The 13,887-nt window shown below is 41.1% G+C and overlaps 1 protein-coding gene across 2 annotated transcripts; it reads right to left on the reverse strand.

Moving 5' to 3' along the window:
• Nucleotides 1-108: 108 nt before the first annotated feature.
• srpx (sushi-repeat containing protein X-linked) lies at nt 109-13,648 on the reverse strand. Of its 2 annotated transcripts, XM_068329215.1 has the most exons (10): nt 13,540-13,648; nt 8,928-8,984; nt 6,484-6,672; nt 5,318-5,494; nt 4,302-4,428; nt 4,093-4,214; nt 3,167-3,346; nt 2,386-2,519; nt 1,077-1,198; nt 109-974 (listed from the first exon to the last, which is right to left on the reverse strand). In XM_068329215.1, the coding sequence occupies exons 1-10, from the start codon at nt 13,592-13,594 to the stop codon at nt 791-793; spliced, it is 1,347 nt and encodes a 448-aa protein (XP_068185316.1). In that variant the 5' UTR covers nt 13,595-13,648; the 3' UTR covers nt 109-790. The 2 variants fall into 2 exon arrangements, with proteins under 2 accessions (XP_068185316.1, XP_068185317.1); XM_068329216.1 differs by lacking the exon at nt 8,928-8,984.
• Between the last annotated feature and the right edge of the window lie 239 nt (nt 13,649-13,887).

The raw sequence follows: 13,887 nt of genomic DNA on the forward strand, positions 1-13,887 counted from the left end.
GAATATTAAGGGAATATGTATAAATGCACCACTGAGTGGTTTGTTCTCATAAGACAAGAGAATTTTACTGGTTTTTAGAATATAGGAAAATAATGCTCAAGTCTGCCACACTATTAAAAACAAGATGTTTTTAATACATTTTTTGTGGTTTTAAGAAAAGTTTAGAAAGTTTGTAGACAAAAATAAGTCGAGGCTTTCTGTCTTTTCCTCTTCAGATGTCACACTTGTTTTGCCCTTGGATGATAATACTCGTCTTTTACGCTTACAACGATAAACCATAGACCACATATTCAATAATAAATCAGTGTTGCGTAAATTTTAGCAAAATGTGTGGTGTTATAAATGAGCAGAGTCTCTGTACAAAACACACACATATTATTCTGGAGTGTCAGAATACATCATTATTAGAGAAGTGAGACATAAATATCAGACAGAAGAAGAGTCATCAGTTCTTACAGTAAAAGACTATTTGTACAAAAACAGATAAACATTTCTGCATGGAAATATCAATATCAATAATAATAATAATAATAAACAGAATGACAAGACACAGGAATCAATATGATTATAACATACTGTATGACCCATTCCACATCTTGCTTCAGATCAGCGCCATGACTGACAATTTGATCTGTGATGACACACATGTTTGCGTTCACACCTTTTGGGATACAGGACTGAATGAGTTCAGGTAGGAGTGTGTGACGTGGCTGGAAACAGAAGATCTGAGCAGGTCCTGTCTGCTGGGACCGAGGAGCAAAGGATGGACCATTTCTGTGAGTCCAGGGTTTTATGATTGACAGGTCTGACCCGCTTCCTGCTGCAGGACCATCTCCTCCTTGCGGAGGGGGAGGGCATCGATGGTGGTGAATAATTCAGCTGCTGTGATCGGGAATGGATACCGTTGTTTGTCAGTGCCCTGCTTGTCTATCAGCACCATTTGGAAAGATCTTTGTGGAATCCGGAGCTGCAACCTAGAGAGAGCATAGAAGTTTATTAATCCGCTGTATGTGCGTGTGTGTGTGTGTGTGTGTGTGTGTGAGAGAGAGCATGTGTGTGTGTGTGTGTGTCTATACCCTAGGTGCAGTGCCAGTCTTGGAGACAGCAGCCTATGTCGAATTCGGCCAATTTGTGCAGGGTAAGTCCCAACCAGCTCGATTATGGTCACATGCCTGAGGTCCAGTCCACACTGAGCGTGCTGTTCCCACAAACAAGACCCAACAGAGACAGAGTGCTCAATAACCTTTGTGGTTTTACAGCCTCACTATTGATTCTTATTCGGGCAAACAGAAAACAGCAGTTTATACGACAGCAAATTTCAAGCTCTGTCGAACAGAGCTGATAAATATTCCACTGGAGCTGCAGCTAACGATTATTTTCACAGTGACAGTGATGCTCAAGACATTTAAACACATTATCTGAAACTATAGCTCAATTTCTCAAACCCCAAAGCTGATTATTTTTGCATAATTGTTCAAATCCATTGCATAATCAAACCTACAGTTAATCACTGGTTTCCAGGCTGTGTCAAAAATAATTCCTGGAAGAATTATTCATCAGCGTATAAGAAGAAACGGACATGCTCATGAGAAATACATGCACCCCACTTAGTTATTTTACCGCCTCATGCCAAATTCATTTGTGACCCCGCTCATCATTAACAATGTTATTACTTTCCATAATTGTGGATGTAAACCTTTTTTCATCTAGAACTACTTCCTTTTCTTTCACAGACATTATATGACGCGCATTTGAATGAATTTGCATTCTCCCAGTGACGGCCCCTGAGGCCTCTTTAAGTAAATAGTTTAAAAAGATTAGTGGGTGAAATCAATTTGTATTCAGAGTGTGGCATTTTGAGGGTTTTTAAATGATGCATTTTATGCTTAAAGTGACCCATAAAATGTGATTTCATATTTCCACTCAAGTTTTCAGAATAGCGCTTTTACAGCTCCTGAACAAAAGCTGATATATAAATCACGGTCCGCAAAGAAATGTTTTTACTTAACTTATTTCAAGCTTTACTGAATCATAGAAGCGTGAACTTTGCCTGAGTTTATTTAAATCTGACTTTTAGATGTGGACGTACGCGCATGAGACTCTGGTGTCCTGATATTTTCAGGCGTATCCCCCAGGCTGCGGGTCTTAGTTTATATGGGTCTCGTGTTTCCAGATAGCTCTGACGGAAGAGTTTCTGACAAGCCGATGAAACATCCAGGCCCAGAATAGCCTCAGCAAGGCCAGCGTCAGTATTGTTTATTTATCGCCTTAAACATTTTTATGTTCTTCTGGACGACCAGAGACAATCAAAAGCCCTGCGGTGGGTGAACTGCAGTGAGGCATTGCTTCTTCGCTCCTGCTCTCTCGAACATTCTCCCGCCTCACCTGTAGGTTGGTCATCTGAAAGCGGTAGTTGTGATTGGCAGCGGTCGGGGCCGAGATGATGAGGAGTCGCCGTTTCTCATAGAACTGGTCCAGCAGCGCAGCGGCCGTACGGACGCCCACGTTGATGTTCATGGCTGGAGCAACATGACGTAAAAATGGACGACATCACAACAGTGTGTTATCTGCTGATGGGGCCACTTAAACACAGTTAAGCAAGATTTGCACAACCTCGTTGTAGGGTTTGCCCCAGTTACACACGACAGCGTCACGCCTGCATTGTAATATTAGTAAAAGCAAGCAACTAATGACCCGATCTACTCCCGACACACATCGTGAACACGTCTCAAACAGGTTTTGTGTGTTACAAGGAAAGGTTATCACCGATAATAATAACAAGGCAGTCAGAGACCGCAATATCTCGCCACACCCCTGAATTCAAAATTTTACCCATAGGTCAAAGATCAAAGCTAGTGGTCTGACCTACTTCCATAAATCAAAGCTAGTGGTCTGACCTACTTCCATAAATCAAAGCTAGTGCTTTGATCTACGGTCTTACACTGGCCTGCTCCCTCGTCTTTCTATCTTCTCTGGTTCCTGAGTGTACAAAAGTTGAAATTTGACCTTGACTTAAGTTTTCTCAAGGTCAGGTCGAGTCATGTGCTTTTTGTTTCATCTGGACAAAAAAAGCAGAACCTCGTCTGACCATTTGATATTGTAAACAACCTTGAGGAATAAAACCTCAAGGTTTTTTCATGTGTGTGTGTGTGTGTGTAGTACATACGTGCACACACTGTGTCTGTGCCGGACCAGGTGAGTCCATACTGACACACTCTGGCAGCGCTGCCCTGCAGGTCATAGCCGCCGGTGCATTTAAATTCACAAGAGGCCCCGTAGTTATCTCCATCGCTGTCACACTTGATATAACCGTTGTCTGGGGCAAACAGAGGGTTGCAGCGGCGCACTGGAGAGAGAGAGAGAGAGAGATTTGATTTGATTTTTAACATCATGTTTATTCATAAAACTCAAATTACAAAATAATCACGTTGACACAAAATCCAAGAGATTCAAGTAAAGAAGATTTTTCGAAAGTACTGTGTGTTTCCTGAACAAAGAAACATCTAACCTTTTAACATTTATCAAACTATGAAAAACAGACAATTTTTTTTTTAAATTATCCGTTCTCCACAATCATCTCTTCTACAATCATGTCTTCTACTTTTTTCCTTGTTTTTTTTTTTTTTTCAATCTATAAAACTCTTTGTCTGTAAAAACTACTTCACCACTTCTTGTTTTACTTTTCATATAATTGCTGACGCTATCCAGAAACATGTCGAAGTCAGGAAAAAAGTTTTCTACTTTTGCCCTCAAAGCTTTTGTGTCTTGCAGGAATTTTTCTTATCTTTTGCAAATTATATGAGAGAGACAAAGAGAGACAGACAGAGAGAGCACCTTAGAAATGTTAGCAAACATGACAAAAAGGTGACATTCTGGCTTTCAAAATGTGCATACATCTCTAATTTCAAAGATGTTGGTTTTTTATCAGTGTCTCACTCTGACGCTGATAAATAATCAACATCGTCTGTCTGCTTGTCCACCTTTAACGGATGGCTTGCTATGAGGTTCATACTCTCCACAGAAAAGCATTATTTTTTACTAACTAATTACAAGCTGACACAGACTACCAGAGATCTTGTTTGTGACGCTGACCTCGAACTCTGACGGTGAAGCGGCAGGATCCTTTGTTTCCTGCTCGGTCGAAGACGGTATAGGACATTTTATGGAGCCCCTCAGCAAAGTCTGATTTTGAAGGTTTGCCTTTTAGAATGACACTGAAAAAAAAGACAAACTCTAATTTAATGTCTGGCTGTGTTCTCTGTTCACGAGGATAAGGCATGGCGGGAGGAGATGTGACTGACTCTGTCAGGATGCCGTCGGCTGTGTCTACACCCTCAGGCGTGTCCCAGGTCACCCTCGCTGTCAGCTTCCTGGGCTCCGCCCACTTGTCCTTCAGGGTAGGACATTTGATTTTTGGAGGATCCATGTCTGCAGAAAGAGAAAGAAATCTCATTACAGTGTCAATTTTGAAATTCATATATCCCTACGTATACCACCGATAGAATAGAATATGCAGACTCGAGTGGGTGGAGCAGGGTGGTTTCAAGAGTCATTAGACATTTTTAGATGCAGTATTTTTTATTTTTTTTTAGGGTCTTTAATTAATAGAAACAAAAGATGTAAGTAGCATGGACTCATGGGAGCTGATGTCTTTTCACCGTTGCTGATGAAAACCTACTGACGTGACTGAGTCAGAGGTGTTGGATATGATTTTGTTTTATTCATGTAATGTTCAGTCACATCTGGGTGCTTCTTCTCTCCAGACGTCACGGCGACACATGACTAAGACGTTTAGACATTTGAATGCAGAAATGCTAAATGATACATCTTTATAAACGTGTGAATCCTAATCATTCGATATAAAGGAAGGTTTTGGAGCCTCTGTATCAGTTTCACAGCCTGCTGTGAGATCATCCACACACACTATTATTGTTCTTTGTTTCTAAGGTTCTCTGACTATTCGAGCCTTTTTATAACATCCCCTGAGTCGAAACCTCGCAGCTTAGCTTCTCATGAAAAGCGGAGGCGAGTCGTTTTCAGGCTGAGACTCCGGCTGCAAGGATGTGAGAGATGTTTATAATTTATTTGATGATGGGAGACAGATTGTGATGCTTATTTCTATGTCTGCGGGACTGTTTGTCCAAACAACAATCACATAACCGTATGTTATAGGGAGCACCGCTGGCGTATGTCGTTCTCCAGAGGTCAGCTGACGTGCCTTCAGCAGGTTTACACAGGTTTTTTACAGCACAGCTAAGAACTCCAGCAGACTCCAGTAAGCTGTGAAAGAACAAAACAACAATACACACAGTCCTACCGATGCAGGTGGGGACGGCAGCGCTCCAAGCCTTGGTGTGCTGGCACGTTGATATCTTCTGTCCCTTCAGGCTGAATCCAGGCGAGCAGAAAAACTCACAGCGGGAGTTGAAGTAGGAGCCGTCCGAACATTTATACCCGCCATTTGCAGGCATGTGTAGCTTGGGACAGCGGATCTCTGCAAGACGAAGAAGTCAAAGCTGATGTAAGGCTTGCTTTTATTTGCAGAATGGCGTGCCTTAATGCATCTATTTAATTATACATCACATACTGATTCACCATTCCCGGCTGATTTTTCCGAATATGTTAAAAATGGCAAAATATTTTTAAATACACACCCTGTCATTTTCTACAACCATGAATCCTTAACAAAGTTGTGTGTGTGCCATTGATAAACTTACTATATTATAGTATAACTTATTATAATATGCACTGTCGATTTTTGGGAAAATTAAAGGCTTTTAGGTGTGCCTTATAGTGAGGAAAATACTGTACATATAAAGTATGAAGCATCATCATATCAACAGTTAAACGTGGGGGTATTGGTAGTGCTAATGGGAGGCTGCTTTGTTGCTTCAGGACCAGGGGGGACTTGTTGTAAGTGATGGAACCATGAATTCTGCTCTCAATATGAGACTCCTGAGGGAGAATATTCATCCATCAATTCATGACCTCAAGCTAAAGTGCACTTAGAGTCTGCAGAAGGATAATGATCAATAACACGTCAATAAGTCGACCTTTGAATGGCTCAAAAAAATAATAAAATGGATGAGTAAAAGTCAAATTGAGCTGCTGTTGCATGACTTCATGCTCAAAACTCCTCCAGATGCTGAATGAAAACAATTTTGCAAAGAAAATTGAGCCAATCTTCGCCCCACAGCAAACGTCTGATAGCAATCAGTTATTAGGTTTAGGGGGCAACTACATTCTAACAGGGGATGAAAATAACTTCTTTAAGGCTCATTGAATGGAACGATCATTTGTGTTCACTCACAACGAATTTTTCCCCAAATTAAAAACATTTTGATGATGTGAAACAGCGTGAGAACAAAGCAAAACCAAATGAAATCCATATAGGGGAACAATGCTTTCTTCACAGTAGCATCTGTGTGTGTGTGTGTGTGTGTGTATCTGTGTGTGTGTGTGATCACATTAATGTGTTCTCACCTCTGCAGGCGTAGTTGGAGGACCAGTGCCGGCTGGCCATACACACCACCTCTGAGCTCACCGACTCGTACCCCTGCTTGCAGCGGATCTTACAGCGGGTCCCCATCACGTTCTTGTAGTACTCCCCTCTGGGTGTGCGACAGCTCACGTCTCCATGCTTCACCTTAATGGGTGCACACCATGGTGTCCCTATAACAGGAGGAACAATAGACACACTGACCTTTTCTTCACGGCATTGTGGTGATTGAATATTCTTTACAGTAAAGCCTTGGAAGATGGAGTTTAGGTAATTCAATGATAAGCGCTTACCTGAAGACTCTAAAAGCTAAGAGAGAAATCCTTCTGAAGTGTTAAAATGTAAAAGCCATCATCTGACTTCAGACAGAGGCGGTGGAGTTTGCTTTACCTTATCTGTGACATCCCATAATCCAGCAGAGGGAAAGAACATGGTCTCACTTGAGGGAAAAACTGATAAGGATGTGTAGAGAGAGAGCACATTGTGTGTGTGTGTGTGTGTGTGTGTGTGTGCGTGCGTGCGTGCGTGCATGCATGTGTGTGTGTGTGTGTGTGTGTGTGTGTGTGATAAACTGAGGAAACGTCCTTACAGATAAAGGTGTGTGCTGAGTGCAGCTCTTCATCGCTACAACACTGACTTTCAGGATCAGCTCTTTTCTGGACTATCCCCTGAGGATTAAAATTATTCTGTCTAAAATACGACTCTGAATAAATTTACCACAGATCATCAAGAGTCAGAAGAGCGCTTCTCAAGTGGGGATTCTCAGAGGAGCCTCAGCAAAAATAGGAATACAGTACTTTATCTTCATTATAAATACATCCGTTCATCCATGACAGAATGCATGGGCCCTATTTTGGGTCTCTGACATGAAAAAATGAGAAACACCTGAAATACATTACATCGAATTTTAAGGAGGAATTAGATGAGACAACTGATACTATATGTGCAGTAATATGAAGCTGCTGTTATAAAGACTGTAAACAGTCCATAGATAACAAAATATTTGCAGCTTTTAAGTACACATATTAGCAAATTACTGATTCTTCATTAATAAAAAAAACAACACAAAAAGGAATCTTTTTTTAAAAAGAGAGGCTGTGGTTTATGTGTCAGGCACAGTTAGCTTCTTAGATTATCCTATTTTTTGGATATTAAAAATATAAAATGGTGAGTCTTTTAAGTGTTGAAGTGTTGTAAGGAGGTGAATTTCTGTTACAGCTTTAAAACATAACCAGGGATGTAATTTTATTATTTTAAATTCTGGTCACCTAAGCTTAGCAGCTACTTATTAAAGCTACATATGTGGTCATAATAACGTAAAGATTAACCAGTTTTCTTTTCTAAATATCAGCAAAGTAAATTATCACGTTCACCCAAAGGCAAACTATTCCATTAAGAAGTGTCAGTGTTGAAACTTTTCTACCTCCATGATGGATAACTCTGCTCACTTCTACAAAATTGGGTCTAAAAAAAATCTCTATCTGATGACAAGTTTAAGGGCCACAAGGTTTTATTCCAGTAGGCTGACAGGAAAATCAAAATCTGCTTTTGATTACCTGCTGGATCAGGATAACCGCTGTGGTCCAACATGCACGGACTTGGAGAGCAGAATACACACCAGTATAGGCTCATTTCCAGTTGGAATAAAAATGAGTATTCATTACACAGCAAGCCTCCCTTACTCCCACTCTCTTACTGTATATGTGTGTGTGTTGGCAAAATTTCCACAGCCACTATGAGAGAAAATAAATATATTGAAGTTTTTACACAGGGGGGAGAGTTTAGTTTGGCCGGGACAATAATGTTCCATGTCTGACTGACCCCAAATTTAACATAACCCAGTCAGTTAACTGAACTAACTGTGGTTAAGTCATGTCTATTTCAAGACGCAGTGAAATACACAAATGTAGATTCCTATTTCTACTTCTAAATATTTATTTTACATTATTTTTGGTCTTTCAAACATACAATTAAAATATTTTGTGAATATTATATCCAAGACTTTCTTTTCTCCTTCAACATTCATTTATTTTTGACTGGATATGTTTTGTATATACATGAATGATGGTGCAGCTAGATAAAGTCATAACTAAACTATGTGAAATATAATTAATCCAATGAAGAATGATGTGAAACTGTGACCTTTGAACTTACTAGCTGGTAGCTCCTGGTGCTAAGCTGCTTCCTGTTTACTTTTGTACAAACCAATCAGTGCTCATAGAAGCTAAACTCCTCACATGTCTCACGTTTGACTGGAGGAACTCAATGCACTCTTTGAAAGCTGCTGGGCTGAGTAACAATTCTGGAAAACATATTTAACTTGAACTCAACAGACAGTCCCTACATTGAAATGTGAGTCAGTTCTCATAATGCATGCATTGTGTGTGTGTGTGTGTGTTGATGGTGTGAACACCCAGCGTGTGGTCACCTTGAGTTCTATGAGAATACCAGTCCTCGTCGTCTCCATAGCCATACTGCCCTGACCCTGGGGATGAAAGACACGAAGAAAAAAGCAACTAATACAACTACAAGATCTGCGTCCAGGATGTTAGGCAATGTTTGAAAGCGCTGTCCTGGTTTGAACCATGTGTGGGGGTTTTTTTTTTTTTTTAAACTTCCAATCAGGACCAAGAACAGCCTTAAAAGTATTGCTTAACAGTTCATTTCAACCAAACTCAGGGGGGGGGGGCGATATGGATCTGTCAGACAGACCATATGTGGCCCTCTATTGTGATTGGTAGAAATGTTGAAAGAAATCAAACTATTTTTGAAAGTATATGTTCCAAAATAGTTTCCCATTGATCATACTTACCATCTGTGTAACAGTAAACACATCTCTCAGACGTAGGTAAAGATATTTCAAACATAAAGCAGCAGCAGCAGCATCCAAGAAAAAGAAACTGAACTGGTTTTCAGTGGCGACTGCAGAGCTGGTGGAGGACACAGCTGAGCGACACTGGCAAGAGTCGCATGTGAGGGGAATCGTAATGAGGAAGGAAGATTACTTTTGGAAAAAGGACAAAAGGGTTGGAGGGGGGGGGGGGAGCAAACTCAGTTTCAGTGAAAACAAAGAGGAAAAGATTTATTTAAAAAAAAAAAAAAAAGCTGGGTTGAAATGCAGGGATTGGTGTTTGACCTTAGCGCTGGGATGTTATGAATTCTGGTGTGAATATATCTTCTCCACATGTTGCTCATTCAACCTGATACCATGAGGCACATCTCATATTCCAGCTCCCATTCCAACCAAGGGTTTTCTGTTAGTTTAATAAAAGCTGTCTGCACCAAAATGCTGCAAGCTATTGCTAACCCCCCCTCCCCCCTACACACACACACACACACACAAGCCACAAGGTTTAACATTCATATCAGACCACAGCAAACCCACATACCGACAGTGTAAGATTAGCTGTCTATCAGGAAATCTCTCTTAACTATAGAGAGGCAGGTAGACAAAAGTATGTGGACGTAATTATAGGTGTCTTCCTCTGTGCCCGTCCTGCAGGGTGAGCTTTAGTCAGAGAGAAACAGAAAAACAGTCCGTTCTGTCAAGCTGTCATCCATTCTACTTGTTTTTAATCATTTTCCACAGTAACTTTGCAATTTTTGTGCATTCTTTGAATAGAAGGAGGATTTGGTGGACTTTATTTTATTTATTTTTATTTATTCAACCTTTATTCAACCAGGAAAAAGTCCCATTAAGTTAAAATAACTCTTTCTCAGGTAGTCAAGGCCAAGACAGATATAAAAGAGTTACGCAATACACGAAGGCCAAGACAAGGCCACAAAGTACTTTTATTTATTTATTCATTTTTCACTTTTATTTTTAATTAAATTATACCCAACTGGACAATTCAACCATTGTTTTTTGTCATATTATCCTGTTATTTCCTTGCGTTTAGTCTGATTTTTCTGCTATCTTCGTCTCGGGCTGCCAGATGAGATATCAGTTGTTCACGTCTCACCACGGTCTTCCTCTCTCGTTCTTTCAGACTACAGTTATCTTAACTTTCATCCTTCCCATCACTGCCAAGTCTTCACAGATCCAACAACTTCGTAATTAGTCTCAGCAGAGTCATCAGCCGCCACCACCACCACCACCACACTTCTGGGGTTTAAGGTTGACGTAGAGATGCAAGCTAATGAAGAATGGGAGCAGAAAAAAATTAGCCTAATTCAAAACACTAGATTTACATAATATCTGTTGGAGCAATAATGATTTCCGTCCTACTTAAACTTTATACCGACTCATCTCCTGCTGGTTTCTGAATCACATCAGCAGTCTGTGAGGCAGCGGAACAAACTATAGCTGATGTTTTAAAAATCGCAGCTACATAGATTTTCCAAACAACTTTTCTTACATGTAGATTAAATGCTTATTATTACTGTACAAAGCTGGAATGTAGTGTGGCTGTTTTCCAGTCTTTATTTATAGGGTAATTGTAGCTGGTTATTTATATTTATGTGTCCTTTACCATTCAATTAAAATCTTTTGCTGGCTGGTTGCTGTTATTCATTAATTGATGACGGGTTTCCAGTAAAGGCTCAGTAGCTCCCTCAGTAGTATGAAAAATATTAAAACTGTGTTTGTGGAAGAAAATGGTTTAGAATCTGGTGTTTATTACCCTCCGACTCCATCAGAGGGGTATAAGTCTGAAACACTTTATGCTGTTGTGTTTATTCACACGGCAATGTGTGACAGGTATGTTATGAAGATGAATCAGATCTAATTATAAAGACAAATGTCTCACCAAACTTAAATGAGTCATCAGCATCGACCCTTATGAAACAAAAGAAGGTGCTGGAACGAGAGATATCAGCTCACCGGCTGAAATCACATAACATTTAATTACAGTATTTCCCGCACTATAAGGCGCACCTAAAAGCCTTTAATTTTCTCAAAATCCGACAATGCGCCTTATAATCCAGTGCGCCTTATAGTGCAGAAAGTACTATACTTGGTGATTCAGCACAGTTCATACATGATGCGATTTCAATCCTATTTAAAAAAAACTAGCCTACAATCAGTTTGCTCGTGAACGGATAAAAAAAATTGATTGCAAGCAGTGTTTGACATCTTTCATTCTGTACATGGCCTCTTTTACCACCTCCAGTGACATGGCTGCACATTAATACTGAACTAGGACGTAACGATCCCACCTTGAACAGGTATGTAAAAGAAGCTGTTTCTGCACAACCATTTGGACGCCTCTTTGCAAACCATCCATTATGCACACTTTGTCAGCCAGCAGCTTAAATCAGTTTCAAGTAGCTCTTCAGAACATATTGGATCTTCTGGCCTTCTGTTGCAGCTCCCTAGGATAGCTCATTAAGGGATATTTGCTGTAAAGTGATGCTCCTTCTTCTGGCAGAGATGCATGTGAGCATTTATTATACAGACTCTTCTCCACTGACATTGCCTGCTGGCATTTCCCCCAATTTACTCCCTCTCTGTGGATGCATCTGTTCCAGACTCACATCAGCACAAGAACCATCATGGAAAATGTGAACAGGCATTGGAATTCCTCTGTAAAGGACTCTAACTTCAAGTAATTAAGGGGAAGAAATAATTCCCCAATGTGGGATGAATAAAACTGATTGTTTCTTTTTTTTTTCTTGAATACAAATAAACCTTTATTCCTATTGTAAATACAAAAAATAAAAAAAAACCCCAAAGGGGACAACATCAGGTTCTTGAATAAAGCCCTCAGCTCAGACTTTGAGCACGCTCACTCCGAACTGAAACGGGGTCAAATGACCACCAGTACAAACATAAACACACCCCTGTAAAATAAACTCCTCATAAATACACACACACACACACACACACACACACAATCACACCAGAACAGCCCAGAGTCCTCACCATCAGCCTGACGGGCCGTTTTCAGTCTGTCAGCGTAAATATGCTGTGCAGCTTGCATTCGTGTTTCAGCCTGTATGATCATACAGCGGTGGTGAGACGCTCAATCCACCTTAATGGCACGCAGCCACTCCAGGCAGGAGAGATGTTTGAAGACGTTTCAGCTCCTCTCTGCAGGTCGAGCCCTGAGGAGGTGGAACGTCTTCTTCTGTCAGATGCTACACCTCAGCTAACCAATAATTATCATCATGACATCCACTGTGGGGATTATGTGTTCACTGGTGTTGGTCTGTCTGTCTGTCTGTCTGTCTGTCTGTGTGGAAGGATTACACAAAAAGACTATTCAATGGATTTTCATGAACCAAATGCAGCTGCCTTAGCAGAGGTTTGTGCCAAATGCTGACTGGTTATAAATTAAATTGACATGTACTTTTTAAATCAATCATTTAAGTTATAAAAAATCAATCAGAAAAATCATTGAGTCAAAAGATACTACTGGATCTTATGTACAGGTTTTTTTTTCTCTTTTAATCCAACAAAGTCCAAAAACAAATGATGCTCAAAATTTATTAAAAAAAAAGAGTAAAAAATAGAGAAAAATAGAAAATCCAGAAGTAGAAAATACAGTGGATCTCTGCTAGGAAAAAAAAAATACTGGGACAACTAACAGACTCATTTTCTGGGAATCACTCAACAGATAAGCAACCAATAGCTGCGTCCCGCTTGTGTTTACCCCCCCAGCCCCCAGCCCCCCAGGACAGGAACGACTCTGTCAGGACTCTGCGGTGCTTTGATTTAAATGGTTAATGAATAATCTGTTTTAAATAAAGCACAAGTCAGAGGAAGTTAAACTCAGTGGACTTGCAGGACTTTCATAAGGAGATCTGTGCAGAAAAGCGCCCCCCAGATGCACACTGTACTCCTCCCCCTCCACGTAAACACACCGCGGTTCACCAGAAACCCACGGTGCGGGGAAATAATCACCAAATCCATCACGCATTACAGATCAAACCCCCCCCCCCCCTCCAGGTAAAACACAAGAGCCTTCCCACTCGAACAAGTGACCTCCCAGGCTGTCCCACCAACAAGAGGGCGCGTTGTTGGATTATTTAATCCCTCTGATCCCCCAGCAGGATTAAACTCGTCACGGGGAGGGGGGAGCCCCTTTGAGGGCTCTTACCTTCGTCGCTGGAGCAGAGGCAGAGCTGGAGGAGCAGGAGCAGCAGGGGCCACATGTCCACGCGGAGACGGACGCTCTTCACCGTGTGAGGCGAAGCTTGTAGGAAAACTTCCAGCGCATTCCTGCTTCCCAAAGGCCCGCCTCTCGCTCCAGAAACAAGGGAGGATTCTCCTGACAGAGGCACCCGGGCCGGAGGAGGGACGCGTCAGGGGCCCCTGAGACCTGGGGTCCAACATGGGCGCAGAACCGAGACGAGAAGAAACCGGCACTGGTTCCAGACCTGATTTATTCTGCACCATCACTGGTGCAGAGCCGGGCTCAGTATTTATGGGGCCCTCAGTAGATGTG

Source organism: Antennarius striatus, chromosome 12 (genome assembly GCF_040054535.1).
Source record: "Antennarius striatus isolate MH-2024 chromosome 12, ASM4005453v1, whole genome shotgun sequence".
Lineage (NCBI taxonomy): Eukaryota > Metazoa > Chordata > Actinopteri > Lophiiformes > Antennariidae > Antennarius > Antennarius striatus.

Bases quoted from the DNA above. Each gene is read 5' to 3' on its own strand.
- srpx (XM_068329215.1), bottom strand. From the start codon at position 13,594: ATGTGGCCCCTGCTGCTCCTGCTCCTCCAGCTCTGCCTCTGCTCCAGC. The intron at 3,347-4,092 runs GTCAGCGTCACA...CTCTCTCTCCAG, and splicing joins CTTCACCGTCAGAGTTCGAG to TGCGCCGCTGCAACCCTCTG. The intron at 975-1,076 runs GTATAGACACAC...TGCTCTCTCTAG, and splicing joins AGACTGGCACTGCACCTAGG to GTTGCAGCTCCGGATTCCAC.